The 27,022-nt window shown below is 40.3% G+C and overlaps 6 protein-coding genes across 23 annotated transcripts in view; 4 read left to right on the top strand and 2 right to left on the bottom strand.

Moving 5' to 3' along the window:
• The window catches only part of LOC148385313 (CD209 antigen-like protein C), a 198,751-nt gene that overhangs the window by 27,028 nt on the left and 144,701 nt on the right, over nt 1-27,022 (bottom strand). The window lies entirely within an intron of this gene.
• LOC148385322 (jun dimerization protein 2-like) lies at nt 198-3,409 on the top strand. 4 transcript variants are annotated; one of them, XM_088400483.1, is made up of 4 exons: nt 198-352; nt 1,647-1,801; nt 2,047-2,151; nt 2,620-3,409. In XM_088400483.1, the coding sequence occupies exons 1-4, from the start codon at nt 238-240 to the stop codon at nt 2,803-2,805; spliced, it is 561 nt and encodes a 186-aa protein (XP_088256609.1). In that variant the 5' UTR covers nt 198-237; the 3' UTR covers nt 2,806-3,409. The 4 variants fall into 4 exon arrangements, with proteins under 4 accessions (XP_088256609.1, XP_088256608.1, XP_088256611.1 ...); XM_088400482.1 differs by having other exon boundaries at nt 199-352; nt 1,626-1,801; XM_088400485.1 differs by lacking the exon at nt 198-352 and adding an exon at nt 437-819.
• On the top strand, nt 2,859-14,142 carry LOC148385321 (choline/ethanolamine transporter flvcr2a-like). Of its 8 annotated transcripts, XM_088400477.1 has the most exons (12): nt 5,846-5,940; nt 7,651-8,301; nt 8,772-8,913; nt 9,454-9,594; nt 9,777-9,844; nt 10,045-10,148; nt 11,253-11,363; nt 11,526-11,631; nt 11,700-11,811; nt 11,995-12,059; nt 12,906-13,026; nt 13,267-14,142. In XM_088400477.1, the coding sequence occupies exons 2-11, from the start codon at nt 7,687-7,689 to the stop codon at nt 12,978-12,980; spliced, it is 1,539 nt and encodes a 512-aa protein (XP_088256603.1). In that variant the 5' UTR covers nt 5,846-5,940; nt 7,651-7,686; the 3' UTR covers nt 12,981-13,026; nt 13,267-14,142. The 8 variants fall into 8 exon arrangements, 7 of the variants coding, with proteins under 7 accessions (XP_088256605.1, XP_088256601.1, XP_088256603.1 ...); XR_015863410.1 differs by having other exon boundaries at nt 11,995-13,026; nt 13,267-13,302; XM_088400478.1 differs by lacking the exon at nt 12,906-13,026.
• Nucleotides 13,892-15,625, bottom strand: erg28 (ergosterol biosynthesis 28 homolog). Of its 2 annotated transcripts, none has more exons than XM_088400487.1 (5): nt 15,430-15,625; nt 15,205-15,348; nt 14,756-14,846; nt 14,550-14,668; nt 13,892-14,468 (listed from the first exon to the last, which is right to left on the bottom strand). In XM_088400487.1, exons 2-5 carry the CDS (start codon nt 15,335-15,337, stop codon nt 14,380-14,382), a joined length of 432 nt encoding a protein of 143 aa, XP_088256613.1. In that variant the 5' UTR covers nt 15,338-15,348; nt 15,430-15,625; the 3' UTR covers nt 13,892-14,379. The 2 variants fall into 2 exon arrangements, with proteins under 2 accessions (XP_088256613.1, XP_088256612.1); XM_088400486.1 differs by having other exon boundaries at nt 15,205-15,342; nt 15,430-15,624.
• LOC148385319 (choline/ethanolamine transporter flvcr2b-like) lies at nt 16,206-21,892 on the top strand. 6 transcript variants are annotated; one of them, XM_088401274.1, is made up of 10 exons: nt 16,206-16,309; nt 16,872-17,495; nt 17,919-18,060; nt 18,196-18,336; nt 18,514-18,581; nt 18,785-18,888; nt 19,617-19,727; nt 19,888-19,993; nt 20,056-20,167; nt 20,368-20,864. In XM_088401274.1, the coding sequence occupies exons 2-10, from the start codon at nt 16,908-16,910 to the stop codon at nt 20,508-20,510; spliced, it is 1,515 nt and encodes a 504-aa protein (XP_088257400.1). In that variant the 5' UTR covers nt 16,206-16,309; nt 16,872-16,907; the 3' UTR covers nt 20,511-20,864. The 6 variants fall into 6 exon arrangements, with proteins under 6 accessions (XP_088257400.1, XP_088257403.1, XP_088257402.1 ...); XM_088401277.1 differs by lacking the exon at nt 16,206-16,309 and adding an exon at nt 21,711-21,892 and having other exon boundaries at nt 16,565-17,495; nt 20,368-20,432; XM_088401276.1 differs by lacking the exon at nt 16,206-16,309 and having other exon boundaries at nt 16,565-17,495; nt 20,368-20,432; nt 20,785-20,864.
• ttll5 (tubulin tyrosine ligase-like family, member 5) overlaps nt 21,774-27,022 on the top strand; it is a 35,198-nt gene continuing 29,949 nt past the window's right edge. For both annotated transcript variants that reach the window (XM_088401261.1, XM_088401260.1), the window contains exons 1-9: nt 21,774-21,920; nt 22,262-22,380; nt 23,452-23,558; nt 23,909-23,991; nt 24,640-24,746; nt 24,889-25,019; nt 25,253-25,335; nt 26,602-26,671; nt 26,767-26,851. In XM_088401261.1, coding sequence (XP_088257387.1) covers nt 22,322-22,380; nt 23,452-23,558; nt 23,909-23,991; nt 24,640-24,746; nt 24,889-25,019; nt 25,253-25,335; nt 26,602-26,671; nt 26,767-26,851 — 725 coding nt within the window. In that variant the 5' untranslated portion in view covers nt 21,774-21,920; nt 22,262-22,321. The remainder of the gene's footprint in view (nt 21,921-22,261; nt 22,381-23,451; nt 23,559-23,908; nt 23,992-24,639; nt 24,747-24,888; nt 25,020-25,252; nt 25,336-26,601; nt 26,672-26,766; nt 26,852-27,022) is intronic.

Raw genomic sequence — 27,022 nt, 5'->3', positions numbered from 1 at the left:
CTGATTTTTGAAGTGGTGTTGATTAAATTATTTGTACAAATAAAGATATCTGAAAAATCTACCTTAGCAATAGGTACAGTAAACAAGTATTTGCCATTACTGAGCACTTTTGTGGCTCATCGTTGCTTGATTGGAGGAGGAGCGTGACTTCCCCTCCAACTACTTTTTTTTTTTTTTTTTAAACATCCCTGTTGCTGGCATCGGCCTCCTCATTTCCGCATTCCTGAATCCTCCCAGATGGGGATCACGTTTAGAGTCGGGCTGATGCAACGGTCTCCACTTTATAAAATTTACACTCGACCCACGGCCGATCAGAAGAAAGCGCATTTGTTCCAAAAGGGCTCCAAGTCAGGTCAGTGGATATGTTGTAAAGACGACTTGTTTGCTAAAAAAAAAAAAAGTTTGCATTTGCTCTGAGTTTGCAATCGCGACTGCCATTATTTTACAGTACTGTATGGTAATTTTAAATATTGCCTGTTGGGTAGTTGCGCAACAAACATGTCGTGATTTTATTTTATTTTTTTACGATTAAACATGTTATCAGGGCGATGTGTTATGGCCCCTTTGCACGGATTTTTTTTTGTAAGGCAGTGTCGACATTGCAACTTTTGATTGGTGCTGGGAGCCTCTTACGAAAACAAAGTTGCGTAAACGCACAAAACTTGCAATGGGGGTGGTGATATGTCCACATAAAGAAAACTTCCGCTTTCACTTTGTGCAGTGAACTCCGTGCAGCCAGAAAAAGGCAAACTTGCAGTAAATATTTGCATTAAAAAAACACGTTTTGCCTTTAAATGTTAAACAGTCTGATGGAAAACGGTAAGTATGTCAGAAACACAAAATTTGCTTGGTGATAAATTTTGTTATGGTCAACGTTTACGTTTTTACTGTTTGTAAATTTGTTAGCAACATTTTGCAAAAACGAACTATTTTTAGTGAAATTTTGGAACGGTGTCCCATTGGCAAATGATAATTCATCCATTCATCAATTTTCTAATGCACTTTTTAGGTTGATTTGGACATGCATTGAAATTTATTTTAAAAAGGTGAATTTTAAGGGCTACAGTATCATAAATGAAAAAAAATAGATCAGCTATTTCTTCCTGTTTTGTCATACTGAGGTTACCTATTTCCGAACTGCTGACCTCGGATGCTTTTTCTTGGGGGCATCATGTGATTTTGGAATTTCCTTTGCTTTTGCCGGCTTATTGTTCTTGTGCTTACATTTCCTATTGTCTATAGATATATTGAAATATCCGTTTCCAATGCATAAAAAGTCTCTTGATAAATGGTACAAAATTATCTACATTGCACTTTGTTGCACTCCCCTGACATTAAGTCCAGAAAGAACATCAATTAGACTTTCTTGGTAAAAAAATATTTTGGTCCTGCTTCGAATCAAGAATAATGTGTTGACTTACCTCTAGTAGGTCATTTCTAATGTTATTTACATAACTTCTTGGAATTTGTAAATTGCATTTGTTCCAGGAAACAGAACGCAAGTAGATAAATATTGACATTCTAAGAAACTGACTTCCAATTCACAAGACCTATTTGAAGTTTTTTTTTTTTTTTTTTTGAATGAGGCAACGTCTGAGTATGTCTGCCATTGTACATCTCCTTAGCCGAGTGTGCTACCATGCCAGGACGGATTCCGGATCCCTCGGTGACGGCGGGTTCCCTGCCCAGTCTGGGCCCTCTGGCTGGCATCCCGGCTGAGCTTCATGAGTTCAAGACGATGTTGTCGCCTCTCCACTTCATCGGCAGCTTTGGAAAGAGGGCCCTTGTCATCAAAACAGAGGTATTGTTCGTCCAAGAGAGTATAAATATTGTTTTTATTTAGCTTGTGTGTGCGTGCATGCCATCTATATGAATATAAATAATTTTCTTGCCAACCACTTGTTAACTCGCTGCAAATCTATTCTTATACTAATAATATCTGTTGTTTCTGTGCTTTCAGGCGCTTTCAGCTTTATAGTACTGAAGGCTTTTGGATTGTAATGCGAGTCCAAAATGAACATTTGTACATACCTTTTATCTTTTTAGAGAGATGAAGATGATGATAGAAGGAAACGAAGGCGAGAGAAAAACAAGGTAGCTGCAGCACGATGTCGAAACAAGAAGAAAGAGAGGACGGATTATCTACAAAAAGTGGGTACCTTTTTTTCAGCCTTCCATACTTATTTTCATCTTCTCCATGTAAATATTTTCATATTGTTGATTAATCGGGGTACTTCTGTGGTTTGAGTTGCAAGCATGGTCAGGGAATAAATCCAGCTCACATCTCAAGGCCCCACTGTATTTAGTAAACATTATTTCCTAGCCAACTAACCAACTAACATCAGTGCCCCAGTAAATTATTTATTTCACCATCAAAACAATGTGTGCCAATCATGTTAACCATGTCTTAATTTCCACATTTCTTTTTTTAAAAATTAGTTTACGTATTGCTATATGTATATACTCACTGGTAACCCATTTACCCCGTGGTACGATGGTAGAAAAAATCGTCTCGCCAGTTTTTCCAGCCGCTCTGTCTTGGTATTGCCACCTCATAAGTGCAGTATGTATGATGTCATCCCTGACCCTTTAACTTCCTCTGCCTTTGTCCTCCTGCAGGAATCGGAAAGATTAGCAATGTTAAACTCTGATCTGAAAGCTCAGATTGAGGAGCTGAAACTTGAACGCCAGCAACTGATCCACATGCTCAACCGCCATCGTCCCACCTGCATCGTGCGGACAGACAGTGTCCAGACGCCCGATAGCGAAGCGAACCCGTTGCTGCAGCAGTTGGAGGCCGTGTGAAGGCATGTCCTGCACTTACATAAGACGACGACAAGCACTCGGCTTTGAGCTGTAAGATGGAAGAAGAGCTGCTGAGCCCTTGGGATGTTGCACCGCAAGATGTGAATTGAACTCTGGTGTGACACTTGACTTAACTCCTCTGTTACTGCTCACCTCGCCAATGTCACATGGCCAAACTCAGAAAACAGGTAAGCTGCGATTGGTCGTGACCTGAGCACTGAGTACCTGTGATGTCATTTTCAGTCAACAGCAATTGGCAGAATGGATAAAAAATGGGTGTATTTTACTGTTTAATATTATATTAATCAGAATGCCGAGTTTAGACAAGTGGGGGCGCATAGAACATATTATTTTAAAGACACATTTTGAGTCGACTTCCCCTTTAATGGCATACACCTAAGTGGCTTTTCTTGTGATTTCTTTACCATATTTTGACGCAGGCGTCATTTATATCATTACATATCAAATATACAGTACATATGTACTGTTGATGTATCTTCTTTAGACTGTGGTTGTTACCATTTTATATATAATTTTGTACTTTTTTATGATGTGTAAGTGAAATGCAATTTGTATCCCTTCAAGAAATACTTTTTTAAAACTAGCATTTATTGGCTTGGAGGGTGTTATTGTAGTAAATACTTCCATCTAGTGGCTGGATAGAAGACCACACACACACTCCATTCTTATTTTTTCTAAGCACAGTCATCATGCCATTGAAAATGTTTGCTATTGGGAACAGAGACAAGAATGTAATTAATGGGCACAAAATTAGAATAGTGCTTTCATCAATAAGTCAGGGGTGGGCAAACTCGGGTGCTAAAACATCACGTTTCATTTTTAAAACAGACTGATGGACCAGTTCTCTAGGTTAAATAAGATCTTGAGATTGTTAAATGGTCTATTTTGCTAAAATTATGTTCTTGTGATTTAGTTGACTTATGTAATTATAATTAACTACTCAAATACATGAACAACACCAAATGTTTTGTAAACAAAACTATCTACGATTATTTTCCAGAAAAAAAGAAAGAATACATTTTAATTTTTGAACATTTAATTGCTTGACAGGCCTATGTAAAGTTCGGAGCGAGTCACATATGACCCGCGGATGATTTTTTGCCCACCCCTGCTTTAACTCAGACTAATTTCTGCGTTTATTCTACCCCATAAATGCAGTATTTTATATTTAACATTTTGTTTTCAGTTGTTCATGCTTTCCCGTCAAATGTGATCAAATTTCGGTATTTTGTGAGTTTATCTAACTGTATTGTACAAACTTGACCACTAGGTAGGGCAACACCACCACAAGTGTGTTTTTCATGCACGAGAAGACGCCTGCCTGCAGGATGCATGCAGTTTTATACTTTGATCTCATTGTAATTTCCAAACTCAGCAGCAGAGTCGGGTCTTGTGCTCAGTTGCTGAACTTCTGTGAGCTCAGATGGTCAGTGAGGTTCAGGAGAGTTGGTGCGCACATGTGTAGGTTGGAGACCGACTTGTTCATAGTGCGCGCTGTCATCATGGGAGATATTAATATTAACGTTTGTGACAAAAATGTTGAGGTGGCAGGCACTCCCGTGGAATCGAAAGGTCCGAATGAACTATCGCAGTCATGCAGCATCCCGAACGGCGAGAGCGATGCTGCGCCCACGACTCGCGTGTACTTGAAGCGCTGGCTGATAGTTTTTCTATTTTGTGCCTACTCGCTGAGCAATGCTTACCAATGGATTCAATACAGCATCATCAGCAATATCATCGTCAAGTTCTACCAGGTGGACGCGTTCGCCGTGGACTGGCTGTCCATGATCTACATGCTCGCCTACGTCCCATTCATCTTCCCCGTCACCTGGCTGCTGGACCAGAAGGGTTTGCGCGTCACGGCACTGCTGGCCAACTTGCTCAACTGCGTGGGGACGTGGACTAAAGTGGCCAGTGTCCAGCCGGATCTCTTCTGGGTCACCATGCTCGGACAGTTTATCAGCGCCCTGGCTCAGGTGTTCATACTTGGGATGCCCTCTCGCTTGGCTTCGGTGTGGTTCGGAGCGGATGAGGTCTCCACCGCCTGCGCCATTGGAGTCTTTGGGAATCAGGTGAGCTCAAGTTTGGACCTCCAGGAGGTCATAACAACACATTAGTCCATGTAGCACTGCAACGCGCAGATGTGTCCGCAATAGGACATCATCAGCAACAATCAAGTGCATTATTTGCTGTGACCTTCCATGCATGGACATCCCAATTTTTATTTTGGCATGGATCTTTCATATTGATGGGTTTCTTTGCGTGCTCTTTTTATGTTCTCGTGCATGTTGTTTGTTAAACCCAATTTACACTTAAAATAGACGTCTTGTCTTATAAATAATGTCTTCTAATGCACTCTTGTATTTGAACACCTTGCTTAAATAAATTTAGATCTTCGAAACCTGCCAAAAACAACTTTTATATTTATCAATATTTTTGAGGGTGCTCAAGTATTCCCAAACATAATTAAATCTAATTGATTTAATAAATCAATTACATTCCTCTTTTGCTGTGGTTCAAATATATTTATTGGCCAGAATCTCAGCATCCTGAATCTTCTGATTTTAGAATCATTCTTGATATGAAGTTAATTTGTGTAAACATACTGTGTAGTTCGAATATTGTGGTGGTAACTTACCTGGCAGTAACTGCATTCTTTTAATTGATTGTACAGGTAAAAGCAAAAATAATAATGCAATTACAGAACAAAATCATGCATTCTGTAATGTTAACAACTAATTTACAAATAGTAATACTTTTTTGTAACTGTCATACTACTGAAATATAATTTTATTTCAAAAACGGTAGAGGAAGTACCGTTTTATTAGTACATAAAGTTATTTGTAATCTGACTGGGCTTCCACTGTGTCTTATGAGTCGATTTAGAGAGAAATTTTAAAAATATTATGTCAGCAACTCCACGAAAAATTACATATATTAAAAAAAGACTTGATATTACAGTGTAGTTTAAAAGAATTCTTTCAAGTTTGACGGTCGAATGGGAAATGACGTGTTGATGTTTGCACAAGGTTGCCATCTTGTGCCTACTCGGCGCTAGTGTACAGTAAGTACAGTAGTATAGTGGGCGAAAATGAAACAAAACCTCCGTTCCAGGTAGGCTAACTCGAATACTTTGAGCGTTTGCAGTGTTTTTCGTGCAACTGTTCACGCTTCATTGTGCTTATTGTGTTTATCGTGCTTGCATTTTCGTCTCTTCGGAAATCTTGGGTGGTAAAACTAAGTCAGTTGAACTTGAAAGTTGAAGAGCAAACTTTAAAGCTTGCACAGTGTTAATGAGCGTTCTGGAGTTAATCCGCTTGTGACAAGTACAGCAAATAACTCGGATTTTCATCACAGGGAATGAGCTGGCAATAAAATACAAAAATAAGCCTCGACTGGTCGGCGAAGAAATGATCACGCGTCAAACTTGAGTCTGAACTTAACGGCAGTACTTTGCTAGCTTAGTTGCGTGAACGTGAATGAAACCGTGTCAATATTATCACAAGAATCTTGCTCATCGTACTGGAAGAGTGGCTGCAGCGAGATAAAACTACAATTTATAAAATAAAAATAATAAAATAATATAAAGCACACTGTCACTGCGCCATCGCATGCATTACAGTAGCGAATATTTACATCTGCATGCCTTAATACGTGCTTAATTTCATCCTAATAGCTTTTTAGATGGATGGATAGTTTCTGGATCCGTGCCAAATGATGATACATCAATTTATTCAGTTACCATAATTTGTGCAACTCGCATACCAGAAGCCACACCCTTGCTCGTCATAGGTGGTCCTCGTTTTACGACGCAGTCCCGTTTCTACGATAGCGATGTAACTCGGATTTACACGTTACGCCCAGTTGTTTTCGCTAACATGACAGTAAATACCTGGATGCTAAATAATCATATAAAAAGGCACCGAAAAGCACACAACGACGTTATAAATAACATCTGTAAAATGTAATGCATAATCCAGTAAAATTCTGATAACCGATTAATCGTTTTTTTAATTTAAAATATATAATGAATGAAATAAAATATTTGGTGCCCCTAAATTACAGGTAGAGCATTTGACCGTTTTGCAACAGTTAACTTTAAAACAGTTTTTTTTTTTTTCATGGTGGGAGATGTTTGAATGTCATTATCTTTGTTTTACGTTCTAATGTAAACCCCAAGAAATTGTCAAGAAATAAAATCAGCTTTAACTCATCTCAATCAATTGTATTCCCAGGCCAGTAAATTGGTCACATCCTAACTGTGACCTTAATGAAACCTCAGTAAACTTGAACAAGAAACGAGATACTTTTAGACTTTGAACTTATCTTTAACGCTTAACTGGCCATATTGTGATGATCTTGCAGTATGGGTCATTCTCTATCTGCATGGGTCATGCGCTATGCTTTAGCAACACAATTAAATTGAACTTCCAGACAAGACAAATCCTCCAGTGTGGGGAGTGATGCAACTGGAAGGTTGGAGTTTGAGCTGCGCCATAGGAGTCACATAAAAAAGAAATCACGTGACCGAAGAGTGGGGAAATTTTGTGAGCTTTGACGCTGTGCCCAGGTAGTCTTCTGTAATTTCGCTTGTTCTCACCGGGTGGTGGGCGAGCCGGAGCCTCAGCTGACTTTGGGCGAGAAGGTACTCAACCTAGAATTACAGCACCAATTCAAAGTCAGCAGTCAAGTTTGCTTGAGGCCAACTTGTTTATTTTTTTTTTTGTATTAAGAAAAAAGGTGCCGCGCCTGCTGACTGGGAGCGTTAGGTAAATGGCCTCTCTGTTTACACACCCAAGGAGAACTGTTTGCTTTTCTCTCCAGCTGAACGCAGACGCCTGAAAGAGGAGGGGAAGCAACATGGGCAGTCAGGAGGAGCTCCGTCATGACTGGATGGACAGCCATGATGGATCCTCTCCGTCTCAAAAAAACAGAGGCACTTTCGGAGGGTTCAATCGCCATCTTGGTCTGGGTGACGCCGGGCTCATTACGGACTCTTCCATCCAGGAAAACACACAGCTCTTCCCGCTCATGGAGACCAAACTGTACAAGCGGCGTTGGGTCATGCTCTTCATCTTTTGCGTCTATTCCATGAGCAACGCTATGATGTGGCTGCAATACGGCATCATCAGCAACATCTTCAAGAACTTTTACGGTATTGGCGACCAGGCCATCAACTGGCTCTCGATGATTTATTTCCTGACCTACATCCCTCTCATCGTGCCCGTCATGTGGCTGCTGGACAACCGAGGCCTCCGAGAACTCATGGTGGTGGGCTCTGCTTTGAATTGCATCGGCGCTTGGATCAAAACGAGCACGGCTCACCCCGACTCGTTCCCTATGACCTTCCTCGGCCAGTTTGTGTGCTCAGTGGCCACTGTTTACATCCTCGGCATCCCATCCAAACTTGCTTCTGTGTGGTTTGGACAACAGGAGGTGTCCACGGCCTGCGCCATTGGTGTTCTGGGAAACGAGGTGTGTCCAGGTTCGCCTGTTGGGCTTCAACATCAATGGTGGATAGCAGATGGTGTTGGATGTGGGTCATGTGTAAGATAGAGAGTGGCAGCAGTTTTGATTTGTGGATATTTTTAAATTAAAATGAACAAAACCCATGAATGTGTTTTATTGCGTTTGGAAGCGAGGTATGCAAACCAGTTGAGAGCGAATCTACTGTTTGCATCTTGGGCGTGGAGTTTACATGTTCTCCTGAGTAGAACAACTCCCAGCAAGACAAACATGACCAAAAAGACTTTGATGATCAAGTGCATCAACAGACTACATGCCCAAAAGAAACTTGGGACGATTTGAATGCATTCGACAATGAATTCATTATGTTTGGCAGTTTCTGATCAATTAAGCAGAAAATTATGTAATGCTAAAATAAATGTGCTCACATATGATGTTTTGGATTTCCTATTTATATCTGTATTGCTTCTCGCCTACAGATGGGCATCGCTATTGGCTTCCTGATCCCCCCCATTCTCGTGCCTAATGTCGACGATGTGGAGGAGCTGGCACACCACATTAAGGTCATGTTCTACATCAGTGCTGGTGTGGCCACCATCATTTTCATCCTTGTGATCATCGGTAAGCCCTCAATGGATGACTCGCGGTCAATGCTTCATGATGATCACAACCTGCCTGGGATTTTTGCCCAGTAAATATCAATGATTAATGTCAACAAAGTATTCTCCTTAAGCCTTTAGTACAATAACACTGTTGGATTTGATCTGCGGTACTCAGCCAACCAGTAGTAATTGAATCCTGCATTGATGGATATGTTCTGACACAGTATGAAACACAAACAGGGGCTCAAGTTATGTAATTGTTGTAAGAACTCGATTTCCCACTCAAGCTCAGTGAAGATCTGGAAAGTCGGTGACAGTCAGGCAAACACTGCAAAGCCTCACCAACTGATCTTGTTTATTTTAGTTTCAAAACTGTTTAGAGAATTTTGTTGGTCGTGTTGTCGTTTAAATGAAGTCATAGTTGTCTATCGACTAAGTCTGACGATAATGCTTATTGACAGATAATATAATTTTTTATTCCATTTTAAGGCATTATTTTCTCATTAGTCTGCCACCTGATGGATTTCATGTACATTAAAATGTCTCCACTGTGTTTTAGTGTTCCAAGAGAAACCAGAGCTCCCTCCCACACAGGCCCAGGCTCAGGCGAGGTGCATCCCTCCAGAGAGCTATTCCTATTTGGCCTCCATTTGGAGGCTGCTGCGCAACAAGCCCTTCATGCTGCTGTTGGTCAGCTACGGTGGGTTCTTATTTACTACTACCACTCTGTAGACAATTTTATAAGACAATTATTGGCCCAGTTCTGCTTTTAATGCTTAGATTTATACCGAAGAAGGGATTTTGCATCCTTTTTTTAGATACAATGTGTCTCCCAGTGTGAATGTTGTGTCGGTACAAAGAATTTTTGTGGTTTATTCGCAGGACTGAATGTTGGCTGCTTTTACGCGGTGTCCACACTTCTGAACCGAATGATCATTGAACATTATCCAGTAAGTCTCACACTACTGCTGTCATATTCAAGCTATTAGTTCCTATTCTGTTTTTTTTCCCATGCTTTGTTACATTTTATACTCTGCTTTAGACTTTGGCTGCCCTATAAAATTGCCAGAAAGATGACCTTGACAGAAGCCCCCTAGACTAGTGAATGCAGATTGAAAAATGTTACCAATGATGATGATTTTCTTCTTAGGGTGAGGAGGTGAATGCAGGTCGGATTGGGCTGACCATTGTCATCGCTGGCATGGTGGGATCACTCATCTGTGGAGTTTGGCTGGACAAGACTAAAACCTACAAGTAAGATTTTTTTTTTCAACTTTGCAAAACAAAAAACAATTCGAACTATTCTACATTTTTCATTGTCAAATATTATTTAATAATAAAAAAAATGCTTCGAGGCAGCAGTTCCACTTCTCTGCAGGGTTCCAGTTTGCTTCCTGCAGATAGTTTTGTTATGATCTGACGTAAGTCAACTAGAAACTGCTCTCAATCAACAATTGCTCTTGCCATTAAACAATGAAACAAATGAAAAAAAAACAGAAATTCGCCTGAAGCTCAAACAAACAAGACATTGTGTGCTATTTGCGGTAGTCTCCTTCAACAGATGTTATGTGGTCACACGGAGCTGAGCTTGGAAATGTCTGTGCAAAGTGGAACTGTGGTCTTGGTATTTATTCTGATGTCCAACTTTGCGTATGTAAACTAACAGACAAGACTCGTGTCGTCCTATCGTGTATTATCCCACGGTTTGTTCTTTCCTGCTCTAAACTTCAAATTCCTTTTGATCTTCACTCAGCATTTGATGTAATTCCTCGCATACCAATTGGATGCTCAGCTGTCCAAGCAGCCTAGTCCAGATCGCTCTTGTTGACACGCGCCTGTTGTCTTAAAGTATGCGTGAGTGAGTCAGAGGATGACGTTGTGTTAACAAAGCCAGTATTTGATGCATGGTTGACCAAAAAAACCCGCTAGACCAGAATAATCCTATTTGTACAGATGGTCGTTGCTTTGACAACAGGTCAATTTCATTTTTTTTTTTTATTTAACATTGTTCAACAAGTTACCAGTAAATCCAAGTTTATATAAGATTGATTTTTTATTCAAAGGGAGATTTCCAAGACACACAAGGAATTGAAAATGTAGATAAATAATGTAAAAATTGCAATAACATGAAACTCTTGACTTTATATAATTTAAAAAAAGTCATAGGTCATCCGGTTTTATGGAAGTATGCTGGAGGATTGAGGTCGTCTGAGCAGCTTTTGCCTAAAAAATATAAGCCAGCTCACAAGACTCAGATCTACATTTTTGTCAAATCTGATTAATCTGGATTTCGAGGAAGAAAAAAAAATGTACCTTGGCTTTTTAAACACCATTCACTTTCTTTCCCCATCTCATCAGGCAGACCACGCTGGCCGTGTATGTGCTTTCCCTGGTCGGGATGCTGATATACGCCTCGACACTCAACTTGGGCCACCTGTGGGTGGTGTTTCTCACAGCCGGAGTTTTAGGGTGGGTGATCAATACACAGCAAGCAATTGCACAAACAACCCAATCACTTAATTATATTTGATGAATTTTTTTATTATTTTTTTATGTTACATGGAGTTTTTTTCCCCCTATTCTTTGGTTTTACGGGAGAATTTTAATTTAAACATCAATGTGTTTCTGCAGCTTCTTCATGACTGGATACCTTCCTTTGGGCTTTGAGTTTGCAGTAGAGCTCACCTACCCCGAATCAGAAGGAACCTCATCTGGTCTCCTCAACTGTTCAGCTCAGGTTGGCCGGCACAAATTCAGTCACATGAGAATGTAATCATGTTACCAATCTGATTTCATTCATTTCAGATCTTCGGAATCATCTTCACCATTGCCCAGGGGAAGATTATTGATGGATGGGGCACTTTGGCAGGAAACATTTTCCTGTGTATTTTCCTTTTGATAGGATCTATAATGACTGGTAAGGAAACATTTGGAAACAAAGAACAACATTGACTTATTTTCTCAAGGCAACTTAGCCATGTTGTCCAAGGGATGAGGTTGCCATCTAGTGGTGGAATTAAAATACCGGTTCATCTCTCTTTTTTTCCCCTGCTTACCCATACATGCAATTTGAAACATTATTCTGTTGTCTGCATCACAGGATTCATTAAATCTGAGCTCCGGAGGCAAAATGCCAACCTACAGGCTACTGGGCATTCAGTCAGTGTAAGTATATCGTCAACGGTATCTTCACAATCCCGTGAAGGGATTGGTCTTTACATCTTTTGCTGCAACAAATACTGCTGGTTGATTTAGGCTGCAGTCCACAGACTGCGTCGCACGACTGCAGGCATGAATAAATTCAAGCTGAATGCATGCCCACAACAAACATTCTCTGCTACTTATCCTGGAAGCTAACTTAACATGTCAATATTGGTTCAAAACATGCAAGAATGCACTTTATATACTTTCAAGTGGGAGCTCAATATTGAAAAGTCTTGCTAACAGTAATGAATCCTCTGCTATGCAAACATGCGGAGCAAGCTTTTTTTGTTTGTGTTTCACTGTGATATATATTATGAAAACAAATTGACCCATTTAAAATTTTATTGGAGGGATTGTGTCAATTAGTTGTGGATTTTTGATTGGTTCCTATCAGGGGATTATTATACATGCAATTCAATTAAAGTATTTCAGTGAAACAGCAAACAAAATCTTTCAAAACTCATGACACCATTTCCCTAAACAACTTCAACTCACTGATTGCTATCATATTCAAAACAACTTCTACCTTCCTTTTTAATGCTTCTAAAATAAAAATATGACCAAGTACCAGCAATCCTGCACACACAGAGTTGTCAGTTCCTGCTTGTTAAATAGTCGATTGAATTCTCAAAGCAAACAAATCCAGGTCATTGCACTGCACTGTTCAAGTGGACAAGCAGGCACGTAACGGTTATTTGGGTGTGCAGGAGTTTCTGGACTGTATTGTGTGCTGGTGCTAGTGGGTTTGCATGTAGGGTTCTTTTGGGCCCCTCTCAAAGACATGACCCCCCTGAGCTGTTATTCCAGCGTGCAGGCTCTGAGTCATCGGTTCAGGACTACGGGGGCACATCTTGCAGCAGCCCCTGGCAGCAGCCGTCCTGACATAAACTTACAAGCTCGCTAAAAACCAAAACACACACCTGGCCAGGTAGGGACACGTTCTATTAAATAATAAAAACATTGCCATTGACGCTCTGGTTTCTTTAAGGTGCCCTTTGCAGTGGCTATTTTTAAAAGAACAAGACAAGTTGGACTGTCTCCAGTTTCTTTGATACACATGATTTATTTATTTTTTAATGTTACATATTCATGAATTATTGGAGTAAGAGCCTCACTCAGATCCTTAGTCAAAATATAAAGTGATTGGTGTTTATTTGTGTTTTACCAGGACAGGACCACTGTTCTGGATGAAAGCCATAAAGAAGCTAAGTCGGAATACATGAAGAAGTAGCGGCGATGCATTCTGCTGTGAAAGCCTTGGTGAGGAGAATTGGTCGCTGCACAGACCAAGTAAAACAGTGCGACTGTTGTGCCCCGAGGACACTACACACACACACACACACACTGATCCCAAAACAAGCACAAGAAATCAGTCATGCACAAGAACAACGCACTTAGAATCTTAAATGTCTTTACCGTTCATTGTTTGTCAGTGTCAAATGGAACGTGACCTTTTCAAATCCTCTTACCTCAAAATTTACAAACTACTGTTCAACTACGACCAACACTACTACAGTAACTGACTTATGTCAGTGGATTAGTACTGTATTTGCGTTAAAGCTTTGTAAAAGCTTTTTATTTTCATGTCATGGCAACCGGAACGGTTTCCACCTGTCATTCCCGATCACGTGGCAGTATTACCTCTGAATTCTACTAACTGCTAGAACAGTCGATGCTGTACGTCTTATGTATACTTTGGAAGGGCAGTTTTGTCCGCCCCCAGGCTTGGCGGATGGAAACTTGAAGACTGATATTTTTGTCGATATGGAAGAAGAGGGAGGTGAAGCCAATCATTCATTTTGCACAAGAAAAAAACCAATATTTTATTAATTAAAAATATGCTTCGCTTATAAAGTCACAAGAGAGAAATGCATAATGTGCATAGTTTGCGATTAATTTGTTTTGTTGCATATGTTGTGGGTTTTTGTGTTGTGGTGCTAATTTATCATTTTATGGAATTTTAGGATATTTTACAAAACTGTGAAGATCTGACACTCCTTGGTATTTCAAACACATGAAATAAATTCTTCCTCATATAACTTGACTAGAGTCCAGTGTCTTGTATGACATGAGTAAGAGGGCTCAGTGGAGTTTCTGTTCCATTGTTAAATGAATAAATCTCATGTTTTCCAATCTTAGACATGTCGAGAGTATGAGAATCCACGTGTAAAGTTCCGAGAAAGATTGATTCACTGTAGGAAATACTGTAAAATAACATCTGGGAAGCAGCACACCACAATCAATCCAAACACGTCTAGTGGACCCTTGGACATGAGGACATTTAGTTCCGTTTCTTTTGCTGCGCTCCCACTTCCTCTGGAGTCTCTGGAAAACACTGGAATCCAATCAGCATTGCTATGATTGAGAAACCTGGAAAAACAAATGCCACAATTGCGTCATGTCTCTGTTCAACATATATACGAATTGTAAGGAACAACAGAAGATACTTACTGGCCACAATAAGTGGTGCCATGACCCCAATTGTGAGAGGTGCAGTTTTATAGATGAAGGCTTCAGATAGAAAATGACCCAGTGCAAGGACAAATGTCCACAAAGTGATGTGATACAACCTGCCAGTGACACACAATGTGAGAATCTAATGAAGTTGACTCGTCTACGGCACTGAAATGCAAAACGTAATAAACGAGCTATCTTACGTCCTGTTGTGAATATCAATGGCACAGGCACAGCGAATGATGGATGACAGCAGTGTCCAAATGCCAAATGTTCGAGCTTGAAGACCATTGACTGAAGAAAAGTGCAGACGTAAACAGTGACAGTGAGGGAAATTATTTGATCCCCTGTTGAACCTGCTAGTTTATTCATTTACAAAGAAATTAAAATTAAACTATTACTATTGGCACCATTACTCCCAAGTGGAACATTTTGATAAAGATTTTAGCAAGGATCATAGAAGCTGACAAACAAGGTTTATGTCCGCAGGCCACATAGAATGAAGTGTGGGGCCAGATCTAGCCCCGGGGCCTTAGGTTTGGCACCCGTGCTCTAGAAAATGCACATTAGAATAAATTTACAGTGCGTTTTTTTACACACTGTTTATTTGGGTTAGTAAATATCAAAAACAACAGAAATGCAATTTGCTAACCAAACTCCGGCGTGCCGGTGTAAAGCTTCTCCGACAGGAAGCTGTGATCTCTGAAGCTCTGCACGGTGTTTCCCATCGCGATGATAGACACCATTACAAGCCAGCTTCGCAGGACGTTTAGGAACCGACTCATCTTTCCTGTAGCTCCAATATTAGAGTACAGCATTTAGAATCCATACAAATGCATGTATATGGTCATGTTGCAGAGGCTGCAAGATGTGTTACCTTGTGTTTTGAGTGAACGGATCTCTGAGAAAAGAGTCTAATGTTGCCGTAAACTATTTCTATGAACAAGGTCAAATGGCATTAATGGTGATAATTCCGAGCGACGTCCATCAAATATGTAACATGCTCCACAGAAGGAAAAATAACACTATGTTGTGACATATCTCACTGACCAGGTAGTAGCCAATGACAACGCTGACAGAATGGTTGTAGCCAGTCGTGCCATTGACATGATTGGTGAGATTGTACCTCTTGGAGTCGCCCACTTTTATTTTTAGCCAATCGTATTTAAGGAATTCATGGAGTTGGTTGGAGGCGGGGTTAGTTGGTTTAAACAAAGAGTTACTATGAAGAACTAGATAGTTCTCCATGATGTCTTGAATTATGGTTTAGTCGACTATGTGGTTTGTTGTGATATTGTTTTTCAAATTTGTCATTGTGCATCACTATATTCTAAAAATGGTTCAAAAAAAAATAATTCGACACAAAATCTGAAATTGTGCATGCACCGTGCCGTGTTGCTACAAAGTTGTAACAATGAAGATTAGTAGCGATCGATGATCAACTCTCCCTGCACAACTGCGTTAGTTAGCATTGAGTGGGTGACCTGAAATCAAGGCAAGTTGAATGTTTTCTGTGTTTTCCCATCCTTTTCAAGTAGATCTACAAACCATCTGTTATGGCATGTTCGTTCTTATCGGAGTTCCATTCATTTTGGAATCAAAGATAGAAAAAAAAAAGAATTCACCCATATTGTATTTGTCTTGGGTTGCCACAGGAGGGAGCTACAATCACAGGCACATGATCCCAGCAGGATTTGAATTCTATCTCTCTGGAGATGCCAACTGTTGCTCGGGATAAGGAAGACTGATGAACATGAGTGAGTTTTTAGTCGTATGTCCCTCGTATGCATTTATGCATGTATGCATTTATGCATCTAAGCATTCATGCATCTATGCATCCATGCATCCATCCATGCATGCCATTTATCCAACCGTCCGTCCACAAATTGAACTTTGATCCTCTTGACACAGTCACAGTATATCCCTGATATCATCTTGCTCCAACTTGCAAGTTTAATATCTTCTGTGACCATGCTCATATCTTAAAATATTTCCCCCATTGAAATGAATGGAAATGCCTTTGATCCATTCCAGTCCCACATTGTGCTCCATCTGCTTATGTGCGCCTTGGCCATCAGAGAGCAGTATAATAAAGACTCAAAGCCAGAATTTCGTATAGTGCTTGGTGGGCGAGCCGGAGCCTCAGCTGATTTTGGGCGAGAAGGTACTCAACCTGGAATTACAGCACCAATTCAAAGTCGCTTGAGGCTTATTTGTTTTTTTTAATTTTAAGAAAAAAGGTGCCGCACCCGCTGACTGGGAGCGTGAGGTAAAGGGCCACTGACACACCCAAGGAGAGCTGTTTGCTTTTCTCTCCAGCTGAACGCAGAGGCCTGAAAGAGGAGGGGAAGCAACATGGGCAGTCAGGAGGAGCTCTGTCATGACTGGATGGACAGCCATGATGGCACTTTCGGAGGGTTCAATCGCCATCTGGCTTTGGGTGACACCAGCCTCATTACGGACTCTTCCAACCAAGAAAACACGCAGCTCTTCCCGCTCATAGAGACCAAACTGTACAAGCGGCGTTGGGTTATGCTCTTCATCTTTTGCGCCACTTCCATGAGCAACGCTATGATGTGGCTGCAATACAGCATCATCAGCAACATCTTCAAAGACTTTTACGGTATTGGCGACCAGGCCGTCAACTGGCTCTCTATGATTTATTCCCTGACCTACATCCCTCTCATCGTGCCCATCATGTGGCTGCTGGACAACCGAGGCCTCCGAGAACTCATGGTGGTGGGCTCTGCTTTGAATTGCATCGGCGCTTGGATCAAATCGAGCACGGCTCACCCCGACTCGTTCCCTGTGACCTTCCTCGGCCAGTTTGTTTGCTCAGTGGCCAGTGTTTACATCCTCGGCATCCCATCCAAACTTGCTTCTGTGTGGTTTGGACAACGGGAGGTGTCAACGGCCTGCGCCATTGGTGTTGTGGGAAACGAGGTGTGTCCAAGTTCGCCTGTTGGGCTTCAACATCAACGGTGGATGGCAGATGGAGTTGTATGTGGATTATGTGCGAGATAGAGAGTGACAGCAGTTTTGGTGTAAATTTTTAAATTAAAATTAATAAACCCATGAATGTGTTTTATTGCGTTTGGATGCAAGGAGTGCAAACCAGTTGAGAACGAATCGGCTGTTTGCAGCTTGGGCGTGCAGTTGACATGTTCTCCTGAATAAAAAAACTCCCAGCAAGACAAACATGACCAAAAGACTTTGATGATCAAGGGCATAAACAGACGACCTGCTAAAAGAAACTTGGGACGATTTGAATGCATTCGACAATGAATTTATTATGTTTGTCAGTTTCTGATCAAATAAGCATGTTTTGGATTTCCTCTTTATATCTGTATTGCTTCTCGCCTACAGTTGGGCATCGCTATTGGCTTCCTGATCCCCCCCGTTCTCGTGCCTAATGTCGACGATGTGGAGGAGCTGGCACACCACATTAAGATCATGTTCTACATCAGTGCCGGTGTGGCCACCATCATTTTCATCCTTGTGATCATCGGTAAGCCCTCAATGGATGACTCGCGGTTAATGTTCAGAGATGTCTGGGATTTTTCCCCAATAAATGTCAATGATTCATGTCAACAAAGCCTTTAGCACAATAACACTGCTGGATTTGATCTCCACTGTGTTTTAGTGTTCCAAGAGAAACCAGAGCTCCCTCCCACACAGGCCCAGGCTCAGGCTAGGTACATCCCTCCAGAGAGCTATTCCTATCTGGCCTCCATTTGGAGGCTGCTGCGCAACAAGCCCTTCATGCTGCTGATGGTCAGCTACGGTGGGTTCCTATTTATTACTGCTACTCTGTAGACATTTTTATAAGACAATTATTGGCCCAGTTTGAATGCTTAAATCTATACTGAAGAAGGAATTTTGCATTCTTTTTATTAGATACACTATATCTCCCAGTGTGAATGTTGTGTCGGTACAAAGTATTTTTGTGGTTTATTCGCAGGACTGAATGTTGGCTGCTTTAACGCGGTGTCCACACTTCTGAACCGAATGATCATTGAACATTATCCAGTAAGTCTCACACGACTGCTGTCATATACACGCTATTAGTTCCTATTCTGTTTTTTCCGTGCTTTGTTACATTTTATACTCTGCTTTAGACTTTGGCTGCTCTATAAAATTGCCAGAAAGATGACCTTGACAGAAGCCCCTTAGACAAGTGAATGCAGATTGCAAAATGTAACCAATGTCTAAAAAAATGATTTTCTTCTTAGGGTGAGGAGGTGAATGCAGGTCGGGTTGGGCTTACCATGGTCATCGCAGGCATGGTGGGATCGTTCATCTGTGGACTTTGGCTGGACAACACTAAAACCTACAAGTAAGATTTTTGTTTTGTTTTTTTCTAACTTTGCAAAACGAAAAATAATTCTAACGATTCTGCATTTGTCATTGTCAAACATTATTTAATAATGCTTTAAGGCAGCAGTTCCACTTCACTGCATGGTGGCAGTTTTGTTATGATGTGACGTAGGTCAACTAGAAACTAATCTCAATCAACAATTGCTGTTACCATTAAACAATGAAACAAATGAAAAAACAGGAATTTGCCTGAAGCTTAAACAAACAAGACATTTTGTACTATTTGCTGAAGTTTCCTTCAACGGATGTTATGTGATCACACGGAGCTGAGCTTGGAAATGTCTGTGCTAAGTGGAACTGTCGTCTTGGTATTTGTTCTGATGTCCAACTCTGCATATGTAAACTGACAGACAAGACTCGTGTCGTCCTATCGTGTATTATCCCACGGTTTGTTCTTTCCTGCACTAAACTTGAAATTCACCAATGGCCATCATTTTGAGCTTCACTCAGCATTTGATGTAATTCCTCGCAAACCAATTGGATGCTCAGCTGTCCAAGCAGCCTGGTCCTGATCGCTCTTATTGTCTTAAAGTCTCCGTGAGTGAGTCAGAGGATGACAAAGCCAGCTCACAAGACTCAGATCTACATTTTTGTCAAATCTGATTAATCTGGATTTCAAGGAAGAAAAAAAAATGATTGTATCTTGGCTTTTTAAACACCATTCACTTTCTTTCCTCGTCTCATCAGGCAGACCACGCTGGCCGTGTATGTGCTTTCCCTGGTCGGGATGCTGATATACGCCTCGACACTCAACTTGGGCCACCTGTGGGTGGTTTTTCTCACAGCCGGAGTTTTAGGGTGGGTGATCAATACACAGCAAGCAATTGCACAAACAACCCAATCACTTAATTATATTTGATGAATTTTTTTATTATTTTTTATGTTACATGTCGTTTTTTTTCCCTATTCTTTGGTTTTACGGGAGGATTTTAATTGAAGCATCAATGTGTTTCTGCAGCTTCTTCATGACTGGATACCTTCCTTTGGGCTTTGAGTTTGCAGTAGAGCTCACCTACCCCGAATCAGAGGGAACCTCATCTGGTCTCCTCACCTGTTCAGCTGAGGTTGGCTGGCACAGGTTCCGTCACATATGACAATGTAAACAATCTGATTTCATTCATTTCAGATCTTCGCAATCATCTTCACTATTGCCCAGGAGAAGATTATTAATGGATGGGGGACTTTGGCAGGAAACATTTTCCTGTGTATATTCCTTTTGATAGGATGTATAATGACTGGTAAGGAAACATTTTGAAACAAAGAATAACATTGACTTATGGAGAATTTAAATCTCCCTTTTCAAGGCAATTTAGCCATTTTGTTCAAGGGATGAGGCTGCTATCTAGTGGTGGAATTAAAATATCGATTAATCTCTCTTTTTCCCCCCTGCTTACCCATACATACAATTTGAAACATTATTCTGTTGTCTGCATCACAGGATTCATTAAATCTGAGCTCCGGAGGCAAAATGCCAACCTACAGGCTACTGGGCATTCAGTCAGTGTAAGTATATCGTCAATGGTATCTTCGCATTCCTGTGAAGGGATTGGTCTTTGTATCTTGTGCTGCAACAAGCACTGATGGTTGATTTGGACTTAAGGCGCGAAGACGTAACTTCACTTTAAAGATATCTGGCGCCATCTAGCGTTGTGAATGGTTATAATGTCTAAACCCCCAATGTAAGACGACCCCCACTTTTTCAGTCTTATTTCAATGCAAAAAACATCATCTTATATTCGGGCCAATACGGTAACTTATTTTGTTGTCTATGTTGTGGCTTTTTGTGTTGTGGTTTCTCTTTTACAGAACATGCGATTGCTTCAAGGTGCTAATCTATCATTTTATGGAATTTTAGGATATTTTACAAAACGGTGAAGTTCTGACACTCCTTGGTATTTCAAACACATGAAATAAATTCTTCCTCATATGACTTGACTGGAGTCCAGTGTCTTGTAAGACATGAATAAGAGGGCTCAGTGGGGTTTCTGTTCCATTGTTAAATGAATAAATCTCATGTTTTCCAATCTTAGACATGTCGAGAGCATGAGAATCCACGTGTAAAGTTCCGAGAAAGATTGATTCACTGTAGGAAATACTGTAAAATAACATCTGGGAAGCAGCACACCACAATCAATCCAAACATGTCTAGCGGACCTTTGGACATGAGGACATTTAGTTCTGTTTCTTTTGCTGCGCTCCCACTTCCTCTGGAGTCTCTGGAAAACACTGGAATCCAATCAGCATTGCTTTGATTGAGAAACCTGGAAAAACAAATGCCACAATTGCGTCATATCTCTGTTCAACATATATACGAATTGTAATGAACAACAGAAGATAATTACTGGCCACCATAAGAGGTGCCATGACCCCAATTGACCCCAATTGTGAGAGGTGCAGTTATTTATTTCTATAAATTATTTCCATAAACTAGGTCAAATGGCATTAATGGTGACAATTCCGAGCGACGTCCATCAAAAACGTAACATGCTCCACAGAAGGAAAAATAACAGTATGTTGTGACATATCTCACTGAGCAGGTAGTAGCCAATGACAAAGCTAACAGAATGGTTGTAGCCATTGATATGATTGGTGAGATTATACCTCTTGGAGTCGCCCATTTTTATTTTTAGCCAATCACATTTAAGGAATTCATGGCGTTGGTTGGAGGCGGGGTCGGTTGGGTTTGAACAAAGAGTTACTATGAAGAACAAGATAGTTCTCCGTGACGTCTTGAATTATGATTTAGTTGACTATGTGGTTTCTTGTGATATTGTTTTTCAGATTTGGATAAAGGATCATCATTATGCAGCGCTGTATTAAAAAAATGGTGCAGAAAAAAAATAATTTCGACAGGAAATCTTAAATTGCGCATGCGCCGTGCCGTGTTGCTACAAAGTTGTTGTAGTAACAAGGAAGATTAGCAGCGATCTATGATCAACTCTCCCTGCACAACTGCGCTAGTTAGCATTGAGCGGCCGACCTGAAATCAAGGCAAGTTGAATGTTTTCTGCGTTTTTTCATCCTCTACAACACGCTGCATGTATTAGCTTACATTCAGTAATTTTTGCATTGCACAACACAGACAACTGTTTTGATTTTATTTACTTGCCTGTCAATTTCTCGTGGCTAACATATGTTCCTCTGTCTGGATTTACTATTTGTAAAGACAGGCACTGTTATCCATTCACGTCAAATGGAAGATTATTTTACAAGTAGATCTACAAACCATCTGTTATGGCATGTTCGTTCTTATTTGAGTTACATTCTTTTTGGAATCAAAGATGGGAAAAAAAAAGATTCACCCATATTGTATTTGTCTTGGGTTGCCTCAGGAGGGAGCTACAATCACAGGCACATGATCCCAGCAGGATTTGAATTCTATCTCTCTGGAGATGCCAGCTGTTGCTCGGGATAAGGAGGACTCTTATTCCTTCACTGAGGATGAACATGAGTGAGTTCTTAGTCGTATGCATTTTTGCATCTAAGCATTTATGCATCTATGCATTTCTGCATCTATGCAGCCATGCATCCATGCATCCATCCATGCATGCCATGTATCCAACCGTCCCTCCACAAATTGAACTTTGATCCAGTATATCCCTGAAACTCATCTTGCTCTGACTTGCGAGTTTAATTTCTTCTGTGACCATGCTCATATCTTAAAATATTTCCCCCATTGAAATAAATGGAAATGCCTTTGATCCGTTCCAGTACCACATTGCGCTCCATCTGCTATGTGCGCCTTGGCCATCAGGGAGCGGTATAATAAAGACTCAAAGCCAGACATGAGTCTCTCAAATGACTCAGCTGCTGTAATGTTGTTTTTGAAGAACATGAAGGATATATTTCTGTGTGACTTAGGACCATGCCAGATAATTCAGAAGACCTTTTAAAATGATAAAAAAAATCTTTTAAGTATCAGTGGCTGGTATCGGAATCTTTCATGAGAACTCGATACCTTGAAATAAGGTCAGTATCGGTGAATCAGTATCAGGATCGGATTGGCCCGATACTAATACCTGATAACAGTGTAAAAGGTGCGTAATAGAACACATGTACCAAATTAAAAGTGTGTGCATGGCAACCAAAAAACACAACTTTGCAGCATAAACAAAACTACAAATGAGGATGTGTTCATGTCTGAAATGTTTTGACTCGTCGACTTCAGTCACATCGCTAGCACATAATATTTCACTGGTCATAATCATGGTTTTGTCCAAAATAAACAACAGTGAAGATGTTATCTGATCTATAGTGTATCAAACCTGGATACCTAAACTGGGGGCAGCAATTATTTACATGCCTCCCAGCCTTATCGGGAGCAGCCATGGCTGATTGAGTTCTTCCACATCAACATGCTGTCTTATCATATTTTCAGCTTGATAAGCAAGCTGTGTCTGGTGCACACAGATAGTGTAGGATCATGTTTTAGTACAGTATGCGTGGGTTTTTGCTCTTGTCATGATGATGAAAAAAATCTGTCTTCCATTGTGTCTCATCAAAATTTGCTTTTTCTTTTTAGAGACCATCCGTGCATTGCCTGGACTGGCCTCAGCAGGATGATCCCAGTCTTCTTATTTTTCCCGGAAGCCATTGTTTCAAAGGATGGTTCAATCTACGGAGGCGGAGGTACTTTAGTTTACACTGATTTCAGAATTAAAGAGATTATATTAGGTGGAACCTTTCAGAGTCAAACATTGAGTTGATTTTTATGTGAAGTAACATTTTGACAAGTTAACCACTATCATAAAATTAATTTAAGTAAACTACTCGCACATGGTTTCCGATACCAACGAAGAAGGAACTACAAGGTGTCACCTAAAAGCATTTTTGAAAAAGCAGAATTATTTGTCCACTGTCAGTTAACTGAAGTCTCTTAATTTACACTTTGTGTGATGTCATACTAATGACCTCCAAGCTTTATTATTTATTGAGGCCTTGTTGAACTCCAATTGTGCAATTTTGGTTTCATTTTCAAGAGCGATACAACATGGCCTTCAAGATTGTGCGAACAGAGAGTCGCCTGGTGCGGGGCATCCTGACCAATCATGGTTTCCATGAGGTAATATTCTCCAGAAATTGAGGCGAATGTAAAAGGTTAGCTTTAAAATGACCATTTATGCTATTTATGTGAACCTCCTCTGTGTAGTATAGACCCCCCCACCCAAATAATAACGATGTCAAAGCCTGGGAACGCATGCATGGAAAGAAGCAAAATGACCTCAAGAGCATTAATCTGGTTTCACAAGGCCATACAATCCCCATCATTGCTCCTTCCAAGCAGTTACAATTAATTCTCTTTTTATTTCATTTCAATGCTTCTTGACTCCCAGAAAGACATCATCAAAGGCAGACGAGTGTCTACCACAGTGAATGGCCAGAGCCAGACTTTAACAAGGCTTTATTGCAAACATGTGTCTCTTCTAGACACCGAGCACTCATGTGAACACAACCTCCATCCTAATGAATGGCTGGAATCAAGCAAAGCAGATTAACCAGAATGAGTATGGGGATTTAGCAATCATTTTGTCCTAATTTCAGTAGAGCCTGTTGTGTTTGTCCGGCATAGGCTTTGTCTTATGTCCTACCCAGCATGACATTGTCATTCATGAGCAGATTTTGTCATGTCCAGTTTTGTCATTAGTCAGGTGCACACTAACCCAAATTGACTCCATCCTGTTTATTGGAAACAAATATATATTTTTTCCAGGTTCAATCTGAGAGCAATGACTTTAACATCATGTGGACAGGATCTCACCTGAAGCCTTACTTACTGCGAAACCTTCAAGATTTCCAAAAGGTCAATCATTTTCCAAGGTGGGTGAAAACTCAGCGGGTTCAATCCGTCATTCTTAATATGATCTTTCAAATCTAATTAAAAACAAATAATTTGAGATAGGACTCTCCAAATTTGAACACAATTCGACTCTAGCCTTATTTATCTCTCGTCCATTTGCAGATCTTACGAACTGACCCGCAAAGATCGGCTTTATAAAAACATCCAACGAATGCAGGAGGCTCACGGCTTCAAAAACTTCCACATAGTTCCACAGACCTTCGTGCTTCCGTCGGAATACCAGGAATTCTGCAGTAAGTAGCTGCTTGCTTGGGCTATTTTCATAGACACTATACAACCACAAAATTAGGTACACCTGTGGATTACAATGACGTCCAGTACATTGTGATTTAAATTAAATAGTAATTTAATTGCATTTGTCTTTTTTTTGTTTCACATTGTGCAAACCTCAAAAAGTAAGAGCACACGAATATTTCATTATGCTTCTAATCGTGTATTGTCTTGTATTTTTTTTCTCGCATCTCAGTTTGTTTTGCCAAAGACAGGGGCCCATGGATCATTAAACCAGTTGCATCTTCAAGAGGACGAGGCATCTACTTAGTCAGCAATGTGAGTTAATTGTTCCATTTGGATTCTTTTTTGCTGTGATGGCACTGAATTGAAGAAAGTCCTCCAAAATAGACACAATTCTGAATTCCAAGTTATTTCCAAGCAGTGGCAAGGAAAACATTCAATCTTGTCTGTCATTTTTTGGCTCTTTGAAAAGCTTGTGGGAATTTGAGAATGATGGCTCTTCATATTTGTGTTTCAAATCCAAATGTGAAGCTGACAGTTGAACTGAAATAATAATAAATGCACAGTATTTTTTTCTAGTTCCTTTTAATCTGGTCCAAAAATGACTTTTACATTTTATTCCTTTTTTTGTTGTTGTGTGTTTACATTTTACATGTGACGATTACGTGCACTGAGATTGCAACTCTCAACTAGATAAGTAGTTTTAAAAAATTGATGAATGGTTTTGAAACATGTAACTCATTATTCTTCACTGGTGTGCAAATAGTGTGAGAGCGACTAGTAATTATCAGAGAGAATCCTTTGTGAGTTGCACAGCACTCAACAGTTGGCCGAGCAGATGTTATGCGTGAGGGATGGCGTGCACTTTATTTTGAAAGCGCTATCAACTCCTACTTGAAACATGACTTAATTTAGTGGCGTAAATCACACACTTCAAGGTCTTTTGCTTTTTGGAGCAGCTCCACAAGCCTTTCACTGTCTGAAAACATTTGCACAATTCTTCTTCTTCCGTGGCATTTTTATGAAAAGAATGTCAGAGTGATGTTTGGAGAAATGGAAGATCTACAGTAAGTACACTTTTTGGTGTGTGTTTTCTCAGAACTGGAGCCAGATTTGAGGCTAAACACTCTTAAGATTTTTAGTCAACTCATAAACGACAATTTGAACTCATGTCGACCATTCTCACGTCACTTTCCGTGTTTTGTTGGTATCTGTTTACTTTAGGAGTGTGGTTCACGAATATTTTGCAAGTACGACCTCATAAAATACTTTGCCCTAATTACCACCATTATGATCAATGTTGAAATACAGCAGTGTAGATTTTATTCAGAAAAACATAACTTTACAAGTAGGGTGCAAAGGCTACCCTAATAGTGTACCTTTTTATATTTTTCAAGAGTGATGAGCAAAAATACTGCCTGTGTTTTCAAGTCAAGTCAAGTTTAAGTCTTAAGTGACTTGACTTGACTTAATAGTGTACCTTTTTATATTTTTCAAGAGTGATGAGCAAAAATACTGCCTGTGTTTTGTATACTATAGCATTATTGAGTATTTTTGTCTAATGACTTTAATCCCCCACAGCCAAGTCAGATTTCAGTGGATGAGAACATTTTGGTGTCCCGCTATATTCCTAACCCTCTGCTGATAGATGGTAAGTTCTTTCCAATCTTTTTCAATTTGCACCACTGACACATTCTACCAAGTTCGGACCGAATCTTTACGATTCGCCTTTATTTTGTTCCACAGGATTCAAATTTGACGTTCGCTTGTATGTGTTGGTCACATCTTATGATCCACTCCTCATCTATGTGTATGAGGAAGGCCTCGCAAGGTGAGTGCACTTTGGACTTTTGTTGTGTTATAATTTTTGGTTTTAGTTTTTTAGATGTGCTCATTAAATTTTGAATGGCTTAAGAATTCTCCATCAATAAGAACCTCAACTGTTATTCCCTCATTGACCAGCAGAGAGCAGGTGAAACATGCCAGACCAAAACCGGTCTCA

The sequence above is a fragment of the Syngnathus floridae genome, chromosome 16 (genome assembly GCF_059516105.1).
Source record: "Syngnathus floridae isolate MCC-2025c chromosome 16, RoL_Sflo_1.0, whole genome shotgun sequence".
Classification (NCBI taxonomy): Eukaryota; Metazoa; Chordata; class Actinopteri; order Syngnathiformes; family Syngnathidae; genus Syngnathus; species Syngnathus floridae.
This window is presented reverse-complemented; position numbering and strand designations above follow the sequence as displayed.

Coding starts and splice junctions, on each gene's coding strand:
- LOC148385322 (XM_088400482.1), top strand. CDS start 238: ATGGGGATCACGTTTAGAGTCGGGCTGATGCAACGGTCTCCACTTTAT. Junction 353..1,625: donor CCAAAAGGGCTCCAAGTCAG/GTCAGTGGATAT, acceptor ACATCTCCTTAG/CCGAGTGTGCTACCATGCCA. Junction 2,152..2,619: donor GGACGGATTATCTACAAAAA/GTGGGTACCTTT, acceptor GTCCTCCTGCAG/GAATCGGAAAGATTAGCAAT.
- LOC148385319 (XM_088401274.1), top strand. CDS start 16,908: ATGGGCAGTCAGGAGGAGCTCTGTCATGACTGGATGGACAGCCATGAT. Junction 18,061..18,195: donor TTTCATCCTTGTGATCATCG/GTAAGCCCTCAA, acceptor ACTGTGTTTTAG/TGTTCCAAGAGAAACCAGAG. Junction 18,889..19,616: donor GACAACACTAAAACCTACAA/GTAAGATTTTTG, acceptor TCGTCTCATCAG/GCAGACCACGCTGGCCGTGT.
- LOC148385321 (XM_088400475.1), top strand. CDS start 7,687: ATGGGCAGTCAGGAGGAGCTCCGTCATGACTGGATGGACAGCCATGAT. Junction 8,302..8,771: donor TTGGTGTTCTGGGAAACGAG/GTGTGTCCAGGT, acceptor TCTCGCCTACAG/ATGGGCATCGCTATTGGCTT. Junction 8,914..9,453: donor TTTCATCCTTGTGATCATCG/GTAAGCCCTCAA, acceptor ACTGTGTTTTAG/TGTTCCAAGAGAAACCAGAG.
- erg28 (XM_088400487.1), bottom strand. CDS start 15,337: ATGAGTCGGTTCCTAAACGTCCTGCGAAGCTGGCTTGTAATGGTGTCT. Junction 14,847..15,204: donor CACCGGCACGCCGGAGTTTG/GTTAGCAAATTG, acceptor ACTTTTCTTCAG/TCAATGGTCTTCAAGCTCGA. Junction 14,469..14,549: donor GGCACCACTTATTGTGGCCA/GTAAGTATCTTC, acceptor TTGTTTTTCCAG/GTTTCTCAATCATAGCAATG.